The sequence below is a fragment of the Phyllostomus hastatus genome, unplaced genomic scaffold (assembly GCF_019186645.2).
Source record: "Phyllostomus hastatus isolate PE091 unplaced genomic scaffold, TTU_PhHast_1.1 phas_scaffold_78, whole genome shotgun sequence".
Taxonomy (NCBI): Eukaryota; Metazoa; Chordata; class Mammalia; order Chiroptera; family Phyllostomidae; genus Phyllostomus; species Phyllostomus hastatus.
The window spans coordinates 111,361,364-111,384,525 of record NW_025334041.1 but is presented as its reverse complement, the minus strand read 5'-3'; the positions used below and the strand labels follow the sequence as shown (position 1 = coordinate 111,384,525).

Genomic DNA, 23,162 nt, shown 5'->3' with positions numbered 1-23,162 from the left:
TGCTAACACAGCAGAAGCAAAAGGGCTTGTTATGAATCAGCCATAAATGTGAAGTGGGCTGATGAGGGTTGCAGAGTTCATGAGCATTTCTGATGAAGCCGCACGCAAGAGTGCTTATCGGTTATTGTATGTGTGGTGCAGTCTGTAATTTGACTTGCTTGCGTCCTTTTATTATTATGTGTTACGCTTCACCGAAGCCTGTTGCAAGCTCTCATCTTCCTTTGCTGTCAGAAAGTCCCTGCTTCATGAATGAGAATTGAGGCTTTGTGGCAAGAATGCTAAATATTCCTTCCAACTAACTACACAGACAGAAAGGGCTAAGAGACGGTTATGTTTCATCAGCATCGGATTCTAGAAACATGATCCAATTCTCCTAATTTCTTAATCACAGATGCTTTTGGCGCTCACCACAGTCTAGCCAGACCCCCTCTGAAGTACCTAAGAACCAAACCAAAAGCAGCATCAAGCAAAGGTGAGATGAGTATGCAGACCATCAGGTAAAACATGTCTTCAGGCTTCCAGCATCCTTCCTTCCGTCCGAGGCCCAGCACTGACTAGCATCACCAGACTTAGCAAAGAAATACATACACAGGCTCCTGTATTTTATCTGACAATCCTATTAAGGCCTTTAGTAGCTCTGTTTAAGTCCTCTGCCATCAGAGCCTATTTTGGGAGGAGAAAAACATTGAAATGAGTCATCAAAATTTAGAGCAATATTTTTCAAGGTTTGTTCCCAAAAATCTGCATTAGAATAACCTGGGGAACCTGTGAAAAAGACAGATTCCTGCTCTTTTTCACAGCCTAGACTCACAGAATCAGAAAGGCCAGGGGCAGGCCTGGGAATATGCATTGTAAAAAGCTCTGCAACCTTGACCAGTGTGGCTCAGTTGGCTTGGTGTCCTCCCGCAAATCAAAAGGTCGCCAGTTCGATTTCTCATCAAGGCACATGCCTGGATTGCAGGTTTGGTCCCAGTTGGGGGCGTGCGGAAGGCAATGAATTGATGTTTCTCTCTCAGATCAATGTTTCTCTCCCTCTCTCTCTCTCCCTCCCTACCCCTCTCTTTGAAAAAAATAAAATCTCTACAGATAATTGTGAGGCATACTAAGGCATGCCAGTTCTTTAATGACCTCAGTGTCTTTCCCAGCAGGGCACACTTACAGCTTTTTCCTGCCTGGAGAAAGGAGATAATAAAAGTACAGTATCAGATATTTATGAGGACCTTCTTAAATATTTGTTTTCTTAATCCCACGGTAAAGGAACTCAGGGCTCCAGGAACAAGATAAGGGGACAGATACCCTCACCCAGTCCCCTGAAGGCAGAAGTTTGCCTCTGATCACCTCCAAACACACCTGACCATCTACAGCGTCCCTGTCTAGTCTGCCACTGCAGGCCGGCAGCCAGGAGGGCCTTTGGGCAGTGGCTCCAGCAGAAACGTGTACAGGGCTTTGCCCTGTGTGACAGACACAATGGATCTTCTGTCAGAGTGCAGTGCACCGGGAAGCCTGCAATCACTTACCCCTTCTCTAAACCACCCCTGTACTTCTTTGCCTCGGGATCAAAGAGCCAACTTAAAACCAGAATGTACGCCCCCTCAAGATTTGTCTCACTGTCGCTACTTCTGCTCTCTGCATTTCCCAGCATTTAATCTGAAAGTCAGCCTCCACCATGAACGAACAACAGCTCATTGTCTGTGGAGAACCTTGGGCCAGACCAGAGACCAGGGTGGCATCCTGCAGGTTTGGGATTGGGTTTAGAAAGACTACAGGCCCCAAAATGCAATCTCACCTCCCAAAGACTACTATTCCCAACATGCAATGCATCCAGGGTTGGCAAAGGAAAAGAACTACTAGCAAGAGTGGAAATTTTGCTTTCAGGTGACCCTTAGGCGAATAAACTATTACAAAGGCCCCAGAGGATATTTTTTGCAGCAGTGGTCACTCCCTGGATCCAGGCAAGGACGGGGAGGAGTCTGTGCCGTGGTCCCACCCCTTCTCCAAGTAAACTTCGTCGCCACAAGTTCCGACGCAGGATTTCCAAGCGCCGGGACCAGCTGCACTTCCTGAGCTTTCCTCATGGTTTCGGTGACCAGATCCGTGTTTGGGGAGCTGCCCTCGGGGGCAGGGACAGTGGAGAAGTTCCAGCTGCAGTCAGACCTGCTGAGAGTGGACATCATTTCCTGGGGCTGCACCATCACGGCCCTGGAGGTCAAAGACAGGCAGGGCAGAGCCGCAGATGTGGTGCTTGGCTTTGCCGAGTTGGAAGGTGGGTTGAACTCTGCCCCTGGTCACAGGCGGGCCTCAGACCCACCCGGCACACTCCCCGGATGAGACTGCTGCTCGCGGAGGGGATCCAGGGGAAGGACCGAGCTTGGGACCTTCGGGAGCGCTTGGATCCCGCTAACTCACTATGTTGTGATCCAGTGCTTGGAAAAAAAAGACAAAATGAATGGAAACGGCTCTGGGACTTGGCTTCTGGTTATCCGTTCAGGCTTTGCCTCGATCGATTTAAAAAGTCAGTTGAAGGCAAGATTAAATTTACTCCAGCTACCCTGGAGCGACCTTTGAACTGCCTGATCTTTGTGAGGGCTGGAGAGGAAAACGCAGGCTAGAGGGGGTGTGGCTCCCAGTCCCTTCCTCTTGCCCTTTCTCAAGAAGGAAAATCAAAGACTTGCCTGTTCTACTTCCTTTTTCCTTCATCAGATTCGCTTTGAGGCAGGGCTGTCTCAGAAATGCTCAGGGGTGCCCACAGTTCATCCACTTTGATCTGGGTGGGGTTAGTGCTCAGCAGCCCTGGCTGCTCTGCAGCGATGCACAGAATGGAAGGCAGAAGACCTCAAATTCTAGAAATGAGGTCTCCTAACTAGGGTGGACTTTCATTCTGTTGGAATCCCTGGGCAATTAAGATAACGTATTAATACATGCATCTAAAAACTTAATTCAATGATCTTATCCAATGAAGACAGACAAGGTCCCCCCCTCACGGAACTGCCCTTTAACCAGGGACATAACTGTTAGCCAAATAATTGCATAAATTAATAATTACAATTGTAGTTTGATCGCAAAGCATAGTTAGTGCTTTCTTTGCAGTAAGGGTGCAACTAGACAGAAAGGTTTGAAACCAAGTTGGCAAAGAAACAGTGTTGAGAACTAACATCCTCTGCTCAGTGGTAGAGGCGTGGACAAAATCTGTTTAGAGAGGAATTTTGAGGTTTTCCTTTAGGTGTGTCTTTCTGTCTGTTTGGTTCTTTAGATCCGTAGCATGGCTCATGTTTGGAGGTCAACAGAAAACTCCTGAGAGTATTGGTTTTCCAATAGGAGACTGAAATGTGCTCCCCATATCCTCAGCGTGTTATAAGAATTTGCCTGAGAATCCTATTCCTTGCCCTCTGGTTGTCTTTGTCCGCCTTGGAGCTTCCCCAGCTTGGCTGAGAGAGGGGGTAGGTAATCTTCAGCAGAATTTCTTTGGTAACTTCAGCAAATCTTTACAGGAGGCTCAAGGGTGGGAAGGTGCAAGGAGGTAGGGAAAATCAGCTCCATGTCCCCCTGAGTTTCTGGGGGTGGGAGCTCACATCTGTCTTCAAAGTCAAGAGGGTTGACAAATGACAAAAGAGGATTTCTTAGGGAGGGAGGAGAGAAAAAAAAAGGATTTCTTAGAATCATTTTGCTGAGTCACCTCTTTCTGTTAGTAGCATAACTTTTTCAGGCTGAAACAGAACCATAAAGAGATTACTTGACTGGTGCAGAATTGGGCATGGAGTCAAAGAATTAAGTATTTGATCTCCAACTGCAGAACCAGGAAAGAACTGGAGACGATAAGCTAAGAGCACCTGCTTGCGTCACCTCGTTCCCATCTCTGCCTTATCGCCATTCAGGAGGTAACCACCCTCCCCCTATACACACACACTCAGTTCATACCACTTTTACATCGGATGTGAGTCCTATGGAGCTTAAAGAACACAGTGTCTTTCTGGAATTCATATGAAATATGTGTCATGGTGACATGGCACATGGGAAGCACCAGGCATCAAAGTGCCGATTTGGGGAGGACATTTATGCAATTGTCTCTGTGAGTCTGTGACTCTTGTGGGCGTCTGGGTGAAAGAAAATATTTTCCCCAAATGTTCTTAGAGGGGAGAAAAAACCCCGACCCCTCAGATCCCCTGACTTGTACTGTGTTAACACCACACGCTGTTAACGCCTCCTGAGAAAGTTGAAAAGCATTTTCTTAACCAGGAGGCATCATGGTCTTCACAGAAAGCATCAAGAGAGAATTTTAATTCCTATGCTATAATTTAGACAACTTATTTATTTTGAAAGGAAGTGAGTTGTTTTAAAAAGAGAAGTTGGAGCCCTGGCTGGCGTAGCTCAGTGGATTGAGCGCGGGCTGGGAACCAAAGTGTCCCAGGTTCGATTCCCAGCCAGGGTACATTCCTGGGATGCAGGCCATAACTCCTAGCAACCGCACATTGATGTCTCTCTCTCTCTCCCTCCCTCCCTCCCTTCCCTCCCTAAAAATAAATAAATAAAATCTTTAAAAAAAAAAAAAAAAAGAGAAGTTGGGATAAAGCCCTCAGACTATAAGATAATACTTTCTAATACATCCAGCTCTCTTCGAGGTTGTTGCAGGGGGACCCTTGTTCCTGTTTTATGGCCCTGCCCTTCGAGTGTTTTGTAGATTCTTTTCATATTGCCAAAAATAAAGAAGGCTTCATAACAAGAAGCATTAACTGTCTCAATGCATATATAGTCATGGCTACCTGACAATATTTTAATCAAGGTCGGACCTCACGTGCTATGGTAGTATACCAACCACACCATCTAGGTTTGTGTCTAAGTATGCTCTGTGATGTGTGCACAGTGACGAAACCTATCTATGTGTCCCCACCGTTAAGCCGTGCATAACAGTGGTATGAAATGGCTCTCTGCTATTTTGATCAATTCTAGTGTATTGAAACTCATGTTAAGAAATTGGCAACAGTGGTTGTCCTCAAGCCAAGACTCTGGGTAGCTCCTGGTAGCTCTCTCACATCCGGGAGAGCAAGGAGACTTAATTTTCACTATATAGTCTTTTAGAATGTCTGAGTATGTAAATGCCATACTAACAAACTGAAGCCAATAACTTGAAGCGGTAAGATGTGACAAAGTAAGGGGTTACCTTCATTTCCATGTATCCAAACATGTTTTGACCTATGGGGAAGAGCTCAGCATGGAGAATTCCATGAGCCATGGTCCTTTTGTAACCACCTGGTTAGATGTGAACTATTTCCAATTTCCCAGATAGATTATGTAAACTGCTTGGATGGTGGCCATGACCTGCGCTCAGAATGGTTCAGTTTCTCCTGGGAAAATGAGATTTTTCTTCTGTAAAATTCTAAAGAGGTAGATCATATGATCTTTTAGTTCATAGGCTGGGAAACACAAGTCATGCCTCCTGTGAGTTTTTCTGCTGCTGTGCTGGGGTTTTGGGGGGGGGAGGGTGTTGTATTTAAAATATGTTTAATGTTTTTAAAAATATTTTTTATTTATTTTTGGAGAGAGGTGAAGGGAGGGAGAGAGAGAGAGAGAGAGAAACATTGGTGTGAGAAATGTTGATTGGTTGCTTCTCGCACGTCCTCAACCAGAGACCTGGCCCACAACCCAGGCATGTGCCCTGACTGGGAATCGAACCGGTAACCTTTTGGTTCACAGACCGGCATCAATTCATTGAGCCACACCAGCCAGGACAAAATATTTTTAAATGTTTTTCATCTGCATGTCCCATCTGCAGTCATTATGATTTCTTTCAAAACCTATGATGAGAATATTTGCTCATAAACCACAGGTACAAACAATACCCATACAATCAATGCAAGTCCTTCCCTCCTGCCTCCCCATTACCACCAGACACCCAGCTATTACTGCCATGAGAGCCACTGTGGAAAACTAGAGAAAATAAGCTTAGTGCTCTTAGAATACCTGAATTCATAAGAGGGAGTACCCCTGAGGAAAAGAGACCAGCGTAGAAGCTGCAGTTTAATATTATAAATACTCACCAATGCCCTTATAGGAACGTTGAGGACTCCTGGTTTAAATCTGCTCTGTCCCTTAAAGCAGTGTGACCTTGAGCAAGTTATTTAACCTCTCCAGACCTCTTTCGTCACCTAAAACAAGTGGATAATGATGATTAAATGTGCTATTTTGGCTGTGATAGCATCCAACTATGGTGAACAGTTAATAATTTTTATTTTCTTTCCTTCCTTCACTTCCCCAAATATTTTCCCTCACACTACTTGAGCTTTTTATTTCACTTTGTTAACACTGAAAAAAAAAATGGCATGGAGATTCATCTGGGACAGCCAGCAGCCATTTAAAAATATATAACATATTTGGGATCCTTGAAGTGCTCATCATTAAAGTAATGTTTGTTCTCCTCAAAAAGCCAAGGAAGGTGGATCGGGGTGTGGAGGTTTTGGTTGAGACTAGGGAGCAACTTTATTTGAGACTTTAGGGCACCCTGGCTGAGGTTGGGCTGTCTGAGGTGCGTGTTGGGGCTGGGGTCCTTGGGATGTTAGAGGGATGGAAGGGACCATACCCCATGGATAAGCGTTTATGACTACGTTCCGGCTAGTCCCTCACTCAAAAAAAAAATGGACAAACTTTTCCTTCACCCTTGATCCTACATCAGCATTCAACTTGATTAAGTCGGCATTCCTGGCTTGACCTAGAAACTCTTTTTTTCATGGGAAATAGTACTTTCTGCATTTCAAACAAACTTTTTAGTCATGTCCAATTCATAATTTGGGGATTATCACATTTTCTAATTCTGATTTGATATAAAAGTTTAGTAACATGTGAAGATAGTATAAAATCCATTTGTTCCAAAGAGTTTTCCAGCTCTGGCTGGTGTGGCTCAGTGGACTGAGTGCTGGCCTGCGAACTCAGTCCCACTCAGGGCACATGCCTGGGTTGCAGTCCAGCTCCCCAGTTGGGGACATGTGAGAGGCAACCAATCAATGTTTCTTTTGTACATCAATGTTTCTCTCCCTCTCTTTCTCCCTCTCCTCCCCTCTAAAAATAAATACAAATTAAAATCTTTAAAAAAAAAGTTTTCCAGAGACAGTTGGGAGCAGTGGTTTCTGCTGTCCTTACAGTTTAATCCTTAAAAATGCTTTGTCTAAACCAGGGATGAACAAGTACTTCATGTCTCCATGAGCCTATTATTAACCATTTCCGGTTGAGGCAATTCTTGCAAGCCCAGGAGGCAGCAGCCTTGTTCTTGGATTTGTCAGTGTTGCTGAGCCATGACTGACAGAGAGAAAGGGCTCAGTGTGCACTTGTTGAATGAGTCATCGTAGGACTCAAAAATAGATACAGCCAAACAATTTTTGAACAGAAATTCTGTTTTCCTCACATTTTTGAACTCCTGGAAAACAGATGAATGTCCACATCATTTGTCATCAGAGAAGTGCAAATTAAAATGAGACCTATTAGCATGGCCAAAGTTCAGAACACTGACAACACCAAATGCTGGCGAGGACATGGAGCAACGGGAGTGCTCACTCGTGGCTGGTGCGAGTGCAAAATGGCACGGCCACTTTGGGGGACAGTTCAGTGGTTTCTTATACAACTCCGCATGCTCTAACCATATGATGTAGCAGTCGTACACCTTGGAATTTACTTACAGGGATTAAAAACTGATGCCCACACAAAACCTGCACATGGATGTTCATAGGAGCTTATTTATAATCACCAGCACTTGGAAGCAATCAAGATGTCCTTTAGTAGGTGAATGGATAAATAAACTGTGGTTCATCCAGACATTAGAATGTTATTCAATGCTAAGAAGCAATGAGCTATCGAGCCATGAAAAAACAGGGAGCACCCTGAAATGCATATTACTAAGTGAAAGAAGCCCATCTGAAAAGGCTATATATGTTGTATGATTCCAACTATAGGACATTCTGGAAAAGGCAAAATTATGGAGACAGTCAAAAGATCAGTGGTTACCAGAGACTTGGGGCATGGGAGGGGATGAATAGGCAGCGCACCAGATTTTTAGAGAAATGAAAATACTCTGTATAATATAACAGAGTCTATGTGTCATTATACCTTTGTCCAAACCCATGAAATGTGCAAAACCAAGAGTGAACCCTAATGTAAACTGGACATTAGGTGACGGTGATATGTCAGGGTAGGTTCATCGGTTATGATAAGTGTAGCACTCTGCTGGGAGATGTTGATAATGGGGGAGGCTGTGCATGTGTGGGGGCAGGGGGTATATGAGAAATTTCTGTGCTTTCTGCTCCATTTTTCTGTTAACCTAAAACTGCTTTAAAAAAATAATAAAGTCAAGCCCTGGCTGGCGTAGCTCAGTGGATTGAGTGCGGGGTTCGAACCAGGCATCACAGGTTTGATTCCCAGTCAGGGCACACACCTGCATTACAGGCCACAGCCCCCAGCAACCGCACATTGATGTTTCTCTCTCTTTCTCTCTCTCTTTCTCCCTCCCTTTCTCCCTCCCTTCCCTCTCTAAAAAAAAATAAATAAAATCTTTAAAAATAATAATAATAAAGTCTATTAAAAACAAAAACATATGAAGCAAAACCAAGAAAAGATTATTTGGCCCTTTGGGACTCCTTTGGTTACCCAGTCCAAGGGGTTTTAAAGGGACAGCACCAGAAAGAAAGAGCACAGGAAGAGGTGGGAGCTGACAGAGGAATCCGCCTGGCCTGTGCTAAGAGATGGTAGTGAGGTGAATTAACCAGAAAGCCTTGCACTTTCCAAGTGATGTCACATTCCAGAACGTGTACTTAGGAGCCAGGCTGTGTGCATTCAAATCCTGGTTCTGTCATAACTAGCTGTGTGTTTGGGGGCAAGTTACTTAACCTTTCTGTTCTCAGTTTCCAAACCTATAAAAGGAGGGTAATAATCATGTCTAACTTATAGAAGCATTCTGAGTTAATGAGTTAACTCAGAATGAGTTAACTGTAGAGCACTTAGAAAGTGGCTGAGACTTTGAAAGCATGCAGTGTCCATGGGCAGAACTCTGAGGACCCATAGACTAACAAAGAAGTGAACCAAGAAAGACCTGGAAGAGAAGATTAATGTTTCATTTAGGCCCAGCCAGTTGAGCAATAACTGGCCTGATCAGTTCAGGGTCCACATCCTCAGAGCCCCTCCCGCCGTGGTAAAAATGATTCGTGTTGTTAAACTGCATACTCTTCTGATCTGCTGTAGATGTGATGGGTACACAGCAGTGCAGGAAAGGCAAATGGAATTCCAAGAGCGTCTGAGTGAAAAACAGAACAGAAAGTAATCCTGGTGGTAATACAAAAAGCAAACTACCTCCAAACCTTAATCTGCCAATGTACTCTACACTAAAAGATTACAGGACAGAGGAACTTAAAGAGAAGGACAGTGTTGTAACATGCCAGGCACAGAGTTGTACGTACGGGACACTGGCTCTGTTTCTTTCAAAGCCCTCCTAGAAAGCTGACAGCAGTCTGTGCTCATCGATATGCCCTGTAGCCATCAAAAGGAATATGGGCCCTGACCAATGTGGCTCAGTTGGGTGTCATCCCTCAAAGCCAAATGTCACTGGGTCAATTCCTGGTCAAGGCACATGCCTGGGCCTAGTCCCCAGCTGGGGCACATGGGAGAGGCAACCATTCAATGTTTCTCTCCCTCTCTTTCTCTCTCCCTTCCCCTCTCTCTAAAAATAAGTAAATAAAATATCTTTGTTTTTAAAAAAGGAATATAGTAGGTGGATATGTGTAGTCACATGGGAAGATCTTAAGATATTTGATAACTGAAAATGTTGCAAAACGTGTATAGTATAATTCTCTTTATATATGTATATTGAATGTGTTTGTGTATTTGAGTGGGCTAATATGCTGTTAGCATAAACATGTATAAGTGCGTGCCAGCAGTTTCTCACAGCACCGCTGGCAGTGGCCGTCACTGGGAAGGAGAGGGGTTGAGAGGCAGGGGAGAGCTTCCATGTTTTACTCTTCGTTAAGCTTGCTGGATTTCACAAATAAAAATACAAGATGCCCAATTAAATTTGAATTTCAGATAAATAATGAATATTTTAAAGTGTAGTGTGTGCCATGTATAACAATAATACGGACATACTTATACTAAAATAGTATTCATTGTTTATTTGAAGTTCACATTTAACTGGGTGCCTATATTTCTTCTGGCAAGACTACTCTATGTCCTTGTGTATTAGTTAACACTGTTTTTAATTTTTTTTAATTTATTGATTGATTTGAGAGAGAGAGAGAAACATTGATTTGTTGTTCCACTTATTTATGCATTCATCAGTTGCTTCTTGTATGTGCCTTGACCAGGAATTGAACCTGCAACCTTGAAGTATCCAGATGACATCGCAACCAAATGAGCTATCCAGCCAGGGCTATTTAACACTCTTTAAAGGACATTTTAATGTACTAATTGTATGATTTTTTTAAGAAAGAAGAAAGAATGATAAGGTTAGTTTCTTCTCAAGACTACACACAAGAAAATAATTTTTAGTGAAAAAATTGATCAGCCTAGGGAAAAAAGCAGATTACAATGCAGCGTGAATACTAAGACCCCAGTTTAATAAAAAAAAAAAAAAGCAGAGTGTATGTAGGCACATGCTAGAAGACAGAAGGATGTACTTCAGAGTATTAACAGTGGTTCTTTCTGGTGATGATATTAGGATGATTTAAATTTCTTCTTTGTGTTTTACAAAGTCCTTTAAAAATGTTTACTGCTTTTGGAAAGGGAAAAGGCCATGTGTAGAAAACAGCGTTTTTCTGTGTTTCCATGAGGATGTGCTCCCAGGAGAAAGTGGTGGGTAGCCGTGTGAGCCTCATCTTAAGTTTGAAGTTTTCAAAAACTCTGCAATGCCATGTCCTTGCAGGCTACCTCCAGCAGCATCCCTACTTTGGAGCAGTGGTCGGCAGGGTGGCCAACCGCATTGCCAAAGGAACATTCATGTTAGACGGGAAGGAGGTCAAGCTGGCCATCAACAAGGGGCCCAACAGTCTGCATGGAGGCATCAGAGGGTTTGATAAGGTGAGTGGGGGCATTGGGCCAAGTCCTTACCTGGCACACTTCACGAAGTACCTTCCAGCATATCTTCTGTTTACCGGGCACAATCCCAGGCCCTGGAGCAAATGCGTGGAAAGGTGATTCAGGAAGGAGGTTGCTCCTGTGGTTAGGACAAGCAGAGGCGCTGGCCCTATTCCAGGACCCATGCTTGTCTAGCTCGTCTGACTATCACAGGCAGCACAGCCCTGAGTGAAAGAAAGGACAACAGCCCTTGACTTAGGAAAGACAGGGAAGGACTTTCCTTAGGCACAGCAGGAAAGTGGATTGAAAATAATACCTAACCACTTACTTACTAAACAAGCCATTTACATATGTTATCTCTCACCCTGTATTATCACCAGATGAGGCATCTGAGGGTCTGGAAGGCCACATGCCCTTAAGCCAGGCTGCCTGACCCGACGCCCTCATTCCTGCGCTCCAGGTGCAGCTGTCCGCCACAGCCGCCACTGGGGGTGCCTCTAGTGCAACACCCCCACCCCATGTCTGTCAGTAAGCCGGCTGCATTCAGGCCTACCCTCCCATGACTCAACATTACCTCCTGTTATCTCCAGCTCCCCCTTTCCGCATTAAAACTCCCGTTCCCCAAGTGAAGCCTTGCGGGGAAAAGGTTAGGAAAGCAAATTGATCCAACGGCTTCTCCCTGAAGTGGGAATGCCCGGCCTCCTGCTCCCTGGCTGGGTGGGAGTCTGCCAGCCAACCCCGAGTGACTCTCTTACGAGTCTAATTTCAGGCTGTGAGGGAGATAATTTCGGTAGTTAACTTGCCTTTCAATTATAGCACCCAGGTTATTTCCTGGAGAAGACAGGAACATGTGTGCAGTCAGGGCCACAATTTCTTCTTTCCTGCCTCTGACCGCCACCTGTCCTTCAGACGGAAGTTGGCCACTCTCTGCTTCCCCTGCCCCACCAGCTTCCTGTCGGTGGCCCAGACCCAGACTGCCCTGTCTGTTCCCCTTTGCTCAATGAGAGGACTCCTTACTCCAGGGAGGCACAACGCCAGAGGGCCTCTGGGGTACGCCAGGTCTGCGGGCAGACCCCAGCCAGAGGAAGTTAGGCCCAGCCCTGCTTGGACACGGATCTTCAGAGGAGCCTCAGAACAGCACCTTGTTCCAGTCTGTTCCTGTTCCCTCTATTCTCCTGTGCTGTCTTCTGTGGTGTCGTTCAACAGGTTTGCCCTTTATGGACATAGCAAATAGTGAATACACACACACATCCTTGAATGTAGCGTGCCAACCGAGCCCCTTCTGTGAACCAGGGCACATTATAGGGCCTGAGGCTCACAGTACGGTGAGGGAGTGGGACCCTTCCACAAACAACTGTTATAGGTGGGCCGCAACAAACCCACAATGTAGTCACCAGTGGTGTGATAGAGGAACTGCGTATGGACAAGTTAATAGCAACGAGGGAGGTGGCGTTTGAACCTCCCTTGAAGAAAGGATAGTGTTTCATTCACTATGTTGCTGTTGGAGAGAATGGCTATACAACAGCCCAGCGAGAAGTGGGGAAAGACTTGGAATGTTTTTATGGAGCCACTGAAAGGTTTTGAACAGTAGGTTTTGATATAGTACCACGAGCACTGTCCTATGAACTTTGTATTGTGTTTCCTTTCAACAGTTACTGAATAATTGTTCTTTCTACTTATTGAGTGTTTCAACACATTTTTACAAAATTTTTATTCATTGATTTTTAGAGAGAACCATCAATTTGTTGTACTGCTGACTTATGCATTAGTTGGTTGATTCGTTGGTTGGTTGGTTGGTTGGTTGGTTGATCAACCAATCCTCAGTCCCCTTGACCAAGGGTCGAACCCACAGCCTTGGTGTATTGGGACAACGCTCTAACCAACTGTGCTACTCCGCCAGGGCCACCACACTTTTTAAAGATGAAATTTGAACAACCTGACAGGATTAGAAATGGTATAAGTAGGTCTAAAGGTATACATTATGGAATTTTTTGGAAAGTTTGAAACTATAGGGCCAGGGAAATCCTTCCATGAATAGGATTTATACTTCCCACGGTATTATACTTATCTCACAATACTGGTTTACACAAAAATCTTTCCATTGTGTCCTTCTCTAAAGGAGAAAAACTAGGTAGCAAGCTAAGAACATTTATTTCAAATATTTTCTTCCTAAAATTTTCCATTTGAGAGATTCTTTTTTCTTTAATCACACATATAATAGGCTTTATATGTTAAATGTCTTGAAAGTTCAACATTGCTGGGAGGTGACTAGGGTGTAAAATTAATTTTTCACTAAGGTCAGTGAATATGTTTCAAATACCAGCTGCTTTCACCATAGGCGGAGGCAGAGACCTTCTTTCCTGCTGGGCTGCCCTTCCTGGCAAACGCAGTGTTGCTGAGAGACCCAGCGGGGGCTGGGTGGGCAGAGCTGGGCTCATAGGGCGTTCCTTAGGCCAGAGGGGCTGTCACCCTGCAAGTCTCTTTGGGATGACAGTGTTTGGCCTCACCTCCTGCAGATTTAAACCAAACATTCCCTGAAGCCAGGGTGCGTTACAATGTAGACGACCAGACCTGAATTTGAATCCTAGCTCTGTCACTAATTACACGTATGACTTGATTTTCCCCCCCTTTAAACAGTGGACATGAAGTAGTAAAGGTGTCTACTCTACTCCCCTGGGATGTGGGGGGTGGAAGTGAACAAGTTAGCTCCACTGAACTTAATTTGCTCATCTGTAAAATGGGGGTAATGCTATTAATTAGAATCACGTGAAATTGCCCCTGTTCACCTACTTTAACCTGCAAAGGAGATGATGATGATGATTACTATTATTGTAATTATGTTCCACCACATCCTTACTTTGTGAAATGATTTGTGTAAAGCACTGGGTCAGAGGCTGGTGAGCACTCGACAAATGGCAGCCTCGTGTCTGCAGAAGACCCTTTTACCCCAGGCTCCCCAAAGAGACTGAGGGGTCCCTGGCCACCTCATCCTCTCACAGTGTAAAGCACGGGATCAGTAGCAGACCACTGGGTTCAAGTGCACTGTCTTACTGGCTGCGGGGCCTGGAACAGCTGTTGATGTTTTCTGAGCCTCGGCTTTGCCATCTCTCAGTGAGGGTAACGGCACCTACTTTAGGTCAGCTCTGAGACAGATCAGATAGCGTCTGCGAAGTTTCTAGCTCATCACGGGCACTCAATAAACGTTGGTTTTCTCCTCCCGGTAAGGGTCATTCTGGGGCCTCTTAGGCAAAGGGGAGAGGCACCACTGTGTTAGTCCAAGATTCCTATTCTATTTTCAAAAGCAAAAAACTCATTTAGAAAACTCTTCTTCATATTTTTCTTTCCACTCATAGAATCATATTTTCCAGAATGAGGAGAAACCTTTGAGATGATTTTTCAATCCCTTTATTTTATGAGCTGGATTGATGTCCAAATTCACACAGTGAGCTGGAACAGAACATGGCCCCCAAATCAGGACCCCTGACTTGTGGGCTAGAACTCTTCCTAGTGGAACGGGTGCCCAAAGAATACAGACAGCCTCATGGTGTTGTCTATAAATGTTTGTAAATACTACCCCCAGGAGAGATGGACTGATTTTTTAAGGTTGTTTTTAATATTATTAGCAGACAGCAGACATTGCTATATTACTACGCTTAGAATAGGGTGCTGAGATTTAAAAATAAGTTTCAAAGTAGGGGAAGAAAGTATTGTAGACACATATATATAAACTTAAGGGAAAACAGGACAGGAAATGTGAGTAGGTAAGGAGAAATGTTTTTCTCTCAAATTCTGTATAAAACAGAATTTTTAGAATAATTAAAATCTAAGCCATTATTTTAAACCTTGTTGATTGCATCATCATCTCCCTTCCTGGAATCAGCTGTCTTTAATATGGAAATGTGGCATTCAGCCTGGGGTTGGAGTGACTGAACAGCTTTGAACACACTTTTTTCCTAGGTCCTCTGGACCCCTCAGGTGCTGTCAAATGGCGTCCAGTTCTCACGGGTCAGTCCAGATGGTGAGGAAGGTTACCCTGGGGAGCTGAAAGTCTGGGTAACATACACGCTGGACGGCGGGGAGCTTGTGGTCAACTATCGAGCCCAGGCCAGTCAGACCACGCCAGTCAACCTGACCAACCATTCTTACTTCAACCTGGCGGGCCAGGTGAGTGACCTTGCCTCTGCTCTCCAGTGGTGCCAGGTGCAACCTGCCTCTTCTCTCCTGCCCTGTGCTTTGTGGAATGACCTGAGGGAGTGGCTGGAGAGACCAACCCAGCAGGAAATTACTCTGGATGATGAAAAGTGCCCATCAAAGCATCTGGTTCAGTAGGCGCTCAATAAATGGGAGTTATAGAGAAAGATAGGATGAGTACATTATACCACCGGGAGAATTATCTGTTTCCCAAGATGTCTTTTAAGAATTCCTTCTCACCCTGGCCAGCGTGGCTCAGTTGGTTAGAACATCATCCTATAACCAAAAAGTCACCGGTTCAATTCCTGGTCAGGGCACATGCCCGGGGCTGCAGGCTTGATCCCCAGTTGGGCCGTGCACAGGAAGCAGCCAATCGGTATTTCTTTTTCTCCTCCCTCCCCTCTCTCTCAAATGAGAATAAAATTAATTAAAAAAAAAGAATTCCCTTTCATCTGGTAACATATACTTACATTTGCTTGCCCTACTTTACCCCTATTCCCCCCTAAATTATTTCCAAGTAAAGTGCTTTCCACCCTTGGACTTTTGGAAATGTGCTCGGCCCAACCTCTTTAGATATGCTGCCAGTATTTGTGTGTTCCTGCTGTGTAGCCCCCCCCAAGTGTGGTGTAGAGACATTGATAACCCCTCTTAGGTAATCTCTACACCACCTCATACCCTCCTAAAGCTAATATTTTAGTTTGCTGAAGAGGTTATTGCAGGAGACAGAATAAAAAAAGCACAGCTAACCTCTGTAGATTTTATCTATTCCTTCCTGTTCATATGAAGTACTCATCATTCTCTACTATTCTTGAATCGCTTTGGCATGATTTTCTACCACGAGGTGATGTTCACAGCCAACTAGTAATATCTTATATTTTCACACTCTTTTAGGAGTTTGCTGATGGTCTGCTGATTTTTTCCTGGGATCTTTTCAAATAGCATGGCTGATTGGTTCTTATATAATTTCCAAAGTTCTCCCTTTAAAAATAAGAAAGATGTTTCTTCACTTGCTTGTTCCTTATCTTCAGGAACTTCTACTATCCTTGTTGAGATCTTAAGACTAACTGAAACACACACAAGAAAGCAAGCACGCCCAGCCATGAGGTTCTGCAATAGTATATATAAAAACCTCACTTTTTAAAATAACTTCAGAAAGAAACTTGACAAAAACAGAGTGAAATATTAATGGTTTTATGTAGGTAATAAATAGATCATGGTGATATTTCACTGTTTTCCACATTTTTATATCCTTGGGACATCCTGCTTTATAATCAGGGTGGTCTAAAGGAATGGATTCAGAAACAGAAAGAGAAACTGTGTGAGAAGTTCTACATCTGCCCATGTGTTCCGGTGGAAGAGACTTAATGGCAATGTAAGGTTCACTAAGGCTCTTTCCACTGACCTGGCAGCAGGACCCTCCCGACCAGAATTTTTACGCCCTTCCAATCCTACAGGGACTCGAAGTGCCATGTATTTCTGAATCTCTTTCCAGAGGCTGAGTAGTTTCCCAGATCACAAAGCCTACCCAGGAGGGTGGGCAGTGTCAGCTCCCTTCTGTCTTCGTAAGGGCAGCTGCAATCCACAGCCACTAGCTCCAGGGCTGAGGGTGGGCAGGGTGGGTGGGGTGGTCAGCTTTCTGAGGTGCTCAGGTGAGAATGGAAGGTCAATCACCAGGCTTGGGGTCACGGGGCATCCGTATTTGCAGAGCGCCTCTTGCCCCACCCCCAGACATGTTGTCATGTATCTTAAACCCTCCCCAAGGAAACAGGTCAGAACTTGGTGTTTAAGGTAACTCAACGTGCACGTTTTCTTCTTTTGTTTGTTTTTTTTAATTTAATAGCAGTACTTTTGTTCTACTTGGGGCCAATCTTTGAGTCATCATTTCTAAGTTGAGTGTTGGAGGCCTGGGGGGAAGGGGGAACTATGTTTTTCAAAGAATGGAAAAGTTATGCGGTTTGCAGGTTGGTTGTTTCTGTCTCTCTTGGCTGTTCCTGCTCTTGCCTAACACAAAACAGGGAGGACATTTTTCTTACTGAAACTTTACCTAAAGAGCTCTGAATGCAGGCCGGGGGAATTAGAGATGAAAAGCAATAACTGGGGTTCTGGTACGACTGAGTCAGTATGTCACCGGAGGACCCAGATTCTTATGTCTTTCCATTCTGCTCTTTCAGGGTTTTGGCCTTTCTTCCCTCATGGTCACAAGATGGTTGCCGCAGCTCCAGAAATCCATGTAGTCACTTCTAGAGACAAAAAAAGGACCTATTCCTTTTTTTCATATCTCTAATGTTCCATTTTATTTATTTATTTATTTATTTAAGTTTTTAGATTTTATTTTTTTTATATCTAGAGAGAGGGGAAGGGAGGGAAAAAGAGAGGGAGAGAAACATCTATACAAGAGAGAAACACCGATGGTTGCCTCATGTGTGTGCCTTGACCAGGAACCAAACCTGCAACCCAGGCAGGCATGTACCTTGACCGGAAATTGAACTGGTAACCTTTTGCTTTATGGGGTGACACCCAACCAACTGAGCCACAACAGCCACTCCTGTTTCTTTTTTAAAAAAACAAATTTCTTACCTTTTAGAGGCAGGGAAAGGAAGGGAGAAAGAAGGGGAGAGAAACGTCCATGTGTGAGAGATACATCAATCAGTTGCCTCTTGCACACCCCCAGCCTGGCACCTGGCTCACAGCCCAGGCATGTGCCCTGATTGGGAATGGAACTGGTAGCCTTTTGGTTCGCAGGCCGATACTCAATCTACTGAGCCATACCAGCCAGGCCTAATGTTCCCTTTTTAAGAACAAGCAAAACTTTTCCCAGAAGCTCCCCACCAAACTTTCCCTCACATGTGTTGGCCAAAAATACATCCTGAGCCCTATCTAACCCAATCACCAGCAAGGGAATTAGACCACTGTGATTGGTTTAGACCAATCCGGATTTGCCCTCTGGGGCCAGGGTGGGGGTCCTTTCCCTGCATGTCTAGTTTGGCCTAGGATAAATCAACAGGTCCTGGTTCTTCCAGGGGAAAGGGAGGGTGCTGGTGAAGGCGTGGCTACGGCTTGGGTAGTAACCAATAGTGTTTGTCTTATCCTTCCTGCTAGAGGTGATTAAGAGTGATCTCGGTGAACGCGGTGGTAGTGGCAAAGCACAACAAAAAGGCCGGTAAAGCCTTGTGCAAGCCACGGTGAGCTCTGTAGACAGTTAATGTTACAGATGAGTAACGGCCAAGCCAGGTTCACCAAAACAAACACTGAACTCAGAGATGGACCTAAGTTCCCTTTGTGAGGCGGCCTTCCTTGCCAAGTTCTCATCAGCCTAGAAAGGAATGCACCCCACAGTAATATTCCACCACAGCGGGTCGCTGAACTATTCCAGGTCAGGGGTCATGAAATGAGGCATGCCTCCCTTTCATGAAGGAATGTGAGTGCTGCCTAGTGACCCAATAGCCACGAGGAGACCGGGTGCCTAATAAACGTTTTTTCCCTTCTCCTCCCAGGCTTCTTCCTAACATCTCAGACTCATCAGTTTACTTGGTGTGTGATTTTCATATTGAATCATTTTTCTTCCTGCCTTAGTACTAAAAAACAAACAGATAAAGGAAATTCCTAAGCAGCTTTATTATAAACAGTAAAAAAAAGTGGAACAACCCAAAAGTCTGTCAGCAAGAGAATGGATAAACAAGCTGTGATATAGCCACAAAATGGAATGCTGCTCAAACTTGAACTGAGCCGTGAACAGATAAATCCAAGGACACAGTCTCAAATTCCCTTCTCTCATCAGAGAGAAGACACCCCTCAGTCCCAGAAGCCTCTTTGGGGCCAGTAGCCCCCCGAGGCATAAGAGGGTGGCAGTATGGAGAGCCACACAGGAGGTGACCCCTCTAGTCTAGAGCGGCCCTAGGCAGGGCTGCAGACCCCTCTCACTTTGGACCTGCCCTCCCAGGTCAGAGCAGGGAGTGAACAAGGGACGAAGCTAGTGTAAGCAGAAGAGAGACCTGTGCCCCAGCCTTGCCTCGCCCCATTCCCACCCCTGCCCAACATGTACCCGCTGGGAGAACACAAGAGATGTTCTTCAGAAACAGACCTTAGTCGTGCAATTGAAACAATTTCTGTCTTGTCTGGACACATTCTCAAGGGCTCTAAACTCGTGGCCTTTCTCCTTAGGACAACTCCATTTGATTATGTGGACCTGAGTCTTTCTGACCGTGGGATCGTGTTTTCCGTGAACCGCAGTGCTCTCTCCTGCTGACTTCTCAGGAACTCAGCAGAACCTTCCGTGTAGCTTAGCTCGGGGTTTCTCAGTCTCGGCGCAGTTGACATTTTGGGCCAGATAACTCCTTATTACAGGTGTGAGGAGACTGTCCTGTGCATTGGAGAGTGTTTAGTAGAATCCCTGGTCCCTCTCCACTAGATGCCATTAGCATTGCCACCCCCAGCCCGGATCATCAAAAATATCTCTAGAGACTGTCAAATTGTTTCCCAGTGGGGCACAGTCGTCCCCAGTTGAGAACCACTGGGTTAACTTATTTTTGAATATTCACTAAACAAAAGCCCTCATCTGGTTTCCCTTTCATATCTTCTGTCGTGAAGCTCTAAAATAAACTCCTATTAATAATAAAAAGAATCTCTTAAATTACTGGAAGATACCTGTGTATCTTCCAGTTGGCAAGCAGCACGACATGTCTTTACTAAACTGTTCTTCACAAGAACCCTGGAAGAGGTAGGGGCATCGTTAGCCCAGTTTTACACGGAAGGAAATAAGATTCGTGGAGGTTTATGTAACTCCCTGGGGCCCCTCAGTGGGAGCTGGAACTAGACTCCAGGCCTCTGACCATGCCCAGCCTTTGACTCCCCAAGAAGAGCAGGGTGCATTTTTATGGAGGGGACAGACAAACTCTCAAAAGCAAGGACCCCAGTTCTGAGTCCCAGGCTTCTGTCATGTGGCCAGGAGTGTCTGGGTGGGAAGTGGGCCAGAGAAACGGTGACATGCCCCACCTCTAGTGAGCTGGAGGCGAGACCTTGGTCGTCCAGTGCCTGAGCTGCAGGCCACCAAGTCTTGCTCTTCTGTTTGCCTGGCATGTGAGGAGCGTGGGAAAACTCCTCTGCTAATCAGCTGAAATGCAAAAGACTTGCAAATCGTTGGTGTCTCTCTGACTTTGCACTTTTACAATTTCATTTGATAAAGAAGATACATGCTGGGGTCATGCTTGAGAGCTTCTTTCAAATCAGCTGCTATTTTGAGGACCTGTCTACCCACACTTAAGTGAAACTATCAGTCATCACCAGAGGTCAAATGAGACTTCTGAAGTTTGTGTCAATGCTTGAAACATTTCTGCAGAAGTTATAAAGCAATTGTATGAAATAGGGCTTAGCTTTAAATCTTTTCTTCTCTACCTTTTTCCTTCCCAGGGTTCCCCGAATATCTATGACCACGAAGTCACTATAGAAGCTGATGCTTTTTTGCCTGTGGATGAAACCCTGATTCCTACAGGTTGGTGAATTTTCCCTTTTTATAGGAATGTAGAGCTGGGGTTCAATTTGAGAAACAATCGAAACTTCATTTACCTAAATTGATTTTCCCTGTTGGCCTACCAAAATACCTCTAATTACCATGGTTAGTCATTTGTTTTGGTTAAGGTTGGGTGAACATAGAATTAAACACCCAAACCAGCACCCTTTTGAGAGGGAAAGGGGATGTTCTTATTAACAAGCCAGGGCAGCAGGCATAAACTGGGACAGTCCCAAATACCCTGGGTCCTCTGGTCATCGTAGCTGCCTTGGGCTCCAGAAGTTCTTTACTAAAATGTAAATCTGTTCCTTGTTGGCACCTTAGCAGAGATAACTTTACCTGAGCATTACGTCACAAATGCAGGACACTGATAGGACTTCAGGTGGTTTTTGATAGAAGAGGGAAGGGTAGGATGAGTTATGCCCTGTGCAAGACAAATGCAGATAGGTCACCTCTGGGACACAGTTTGAGGGTTGGGGTGGGACAGGGAAAGCAGAGTATGAAAGGGGAAGGTGAGGTGCTGCTGAAATCAAAATTCAAGAGTGTGTGTATATGTGTGTGTGATCCTAGGTTAGCTAGATTGAGATTATCTTGGTTATTATTATTTGGAATGAAAAGTACCTTGGTTCAAATAGGCAAATCCATAGACGTAAAAGTAGATTAGTGAGTTGCCAGGGGCTAGGGGCAGAGGGAACTGGGGAGTGACAATGGGTACGGAATTTCTTTTTGGGGCAGTGAAAATATTCTGGAATAGATGGTGGTGGTGGTTACACAACCTTGTGAGTACACCGTACACCATTGAATTATGACTGTGAATTTGATAGGGTGTGAATTACACCTCGATTTGAAAAAAGAAAGAACGTGCTGCCTTGGTTCCGGGGTTATCTCCAGTACTGAGTGGTGTAATTCTGTACTGGATGGCAGGTATCTCCTCCAGGGACAGTCGGGTGACCAGAACCGGCAGGGGAGCTGTTGTCTGTGGCAGCTTATGGAAATTAACTTAAAGTAATTACCCCAAAGCAGCAGACAAACATTCTTACTGGGATTTCATTAGAATCAGAGATCAGGTGAGTGTATAAGGCTTAGTCTCAGAAAACTAAAGTAAACAGCAGTGGAGAGTGAAGGGAAGAGCAGAAATCCAGAAGGACACACACACTTCCGCATCAACTCCTCTTCCCTGGGGAGGAACGGCTGCCCTCACGTGGCCCCTTGGCCAGTCCAGGTGCCCTGCCTATGTCTGACGGCAAAGAGGTATTTCCTTGTGGCTCCTTTGTCAGGTTGCTGGCATCCTATGTTCTGTTCTCTCAGGCATCTGTCTCATCAAGGTCACTGCCCTTGATAAGCCTATTGGCCAGCAGCTACATGTAGAAGGTCAGGAAGGCCTCTCCCTTCCATGCCACCTCCTGTAAGGATGCTGTTACTTCGGTTGTCATCTCTGCTCTGGGAAAGACCTTGGCATGACAGCATATGAGCAATTAGAAGTCAAGGGCACCATCTTAACCAAGTAAACAGGGTTTATATCACCAGGGACGAGACATTTGGACGTTACATTCCCCCTCATATGATTCACTGAAAAAGCACATTGCATGTGTGATGTTCTGCCAAAAGTGCATAACCTCAGTCCATTCAGAAGAAAATATCCCATGAGCCCAACTGAGGGAGGGTCTACAAAATAATTGACCAGTACTTGGCAATAGTAGCAAGATCATGAAAGTCAAAGAAAGACTAAAGAACAGTCTCAAAGGAGATAGGACAACAAAATGTAGTGCGGGATCCTAGATTGGATCACAAGGCAGAAAAAGGGCAATAGTGGTAACTCTGGTGAAATTCTAGTGGAGCCTATGGCTTAGTTAATAGTACTATTCCCGTGTTAAATTTCTTTTTTTTTTTAGATTTTATTTATTTATTTTTAGAGAGAGGGGAAGGGAGGTAGAGAGGGAGAGAAAGGTCAATGTGTAGTTACCTCTGACATGCCCCTACTGGGGGCCTGGCCTGCACCCAGGCATGTGCCCTGACTGGGAATCGAACTGGCAGCCCTTAGGTTTACAGGCTGGCACTCATTCTATGGAGCCACACCAGCCAGGGTTCCATGTTAAATTTCTTAGCTGTGATCATTGCACCATCATCATGTAAGATATTAACATTAGAGAAAGGTGGGTGAAGGATACACACACGTATTTTTGCAACCTTTCTGTAAGTCTAAAATTATTTCAAAATTTAAAAGAAAAAAAGCCCAGGGCACCAAGTAAAATAGTACTTTAAGTTTACTGGGTATCAGCCTTACTTTGGGGAAGGGCTTTTGTTTATCTTGGCCTCTTTAAAACAATGTGGTTGTGTTTATGGCTGCTAGATCAAAATGTTCAGGAAGCAAAAGGTAAGAATGTGAGCCTGCATACTAAACAGCAACTTCAGTTAACCGCAGGAA

The 23,162-nt window shown here is 44.8% G+C and overlaps 1 protein-coding gene across 1 annotated transcript in view; it reads left to right on the top strand.

Moving 5' to 3' along the window:
• The first annotated feature begins 1,841 nt into the window (after positions 1-1,841).
• The window catches only part of GALM (galactose mutarotase), a 49,600-nt gene continuing 28,279 nt past the window's right edge, over positions 1,842-23,162 (top strand). Inside the window, exons 1-4 of the mRNA XM_045828873.1 lie at positions 1,842-2,263; positions 10,889-11,043; positions 14,998-15,204; positions 20,638-20,719. Coding sequence (XP_045684829.1) covers positions 2,074-2,263; positions 10,889-11,043; positions 14,998-15,204; positions 20,638-20,719 — 634 coding nt within the window. The 5' untranslated portion in view covers positions 1,842-2,073. The remainder of the gene's footprint in view (positions 2,264-10,888; positions 11,044-14,997; positions 15,205-20,637; positions 20,720-23,162) is intronic.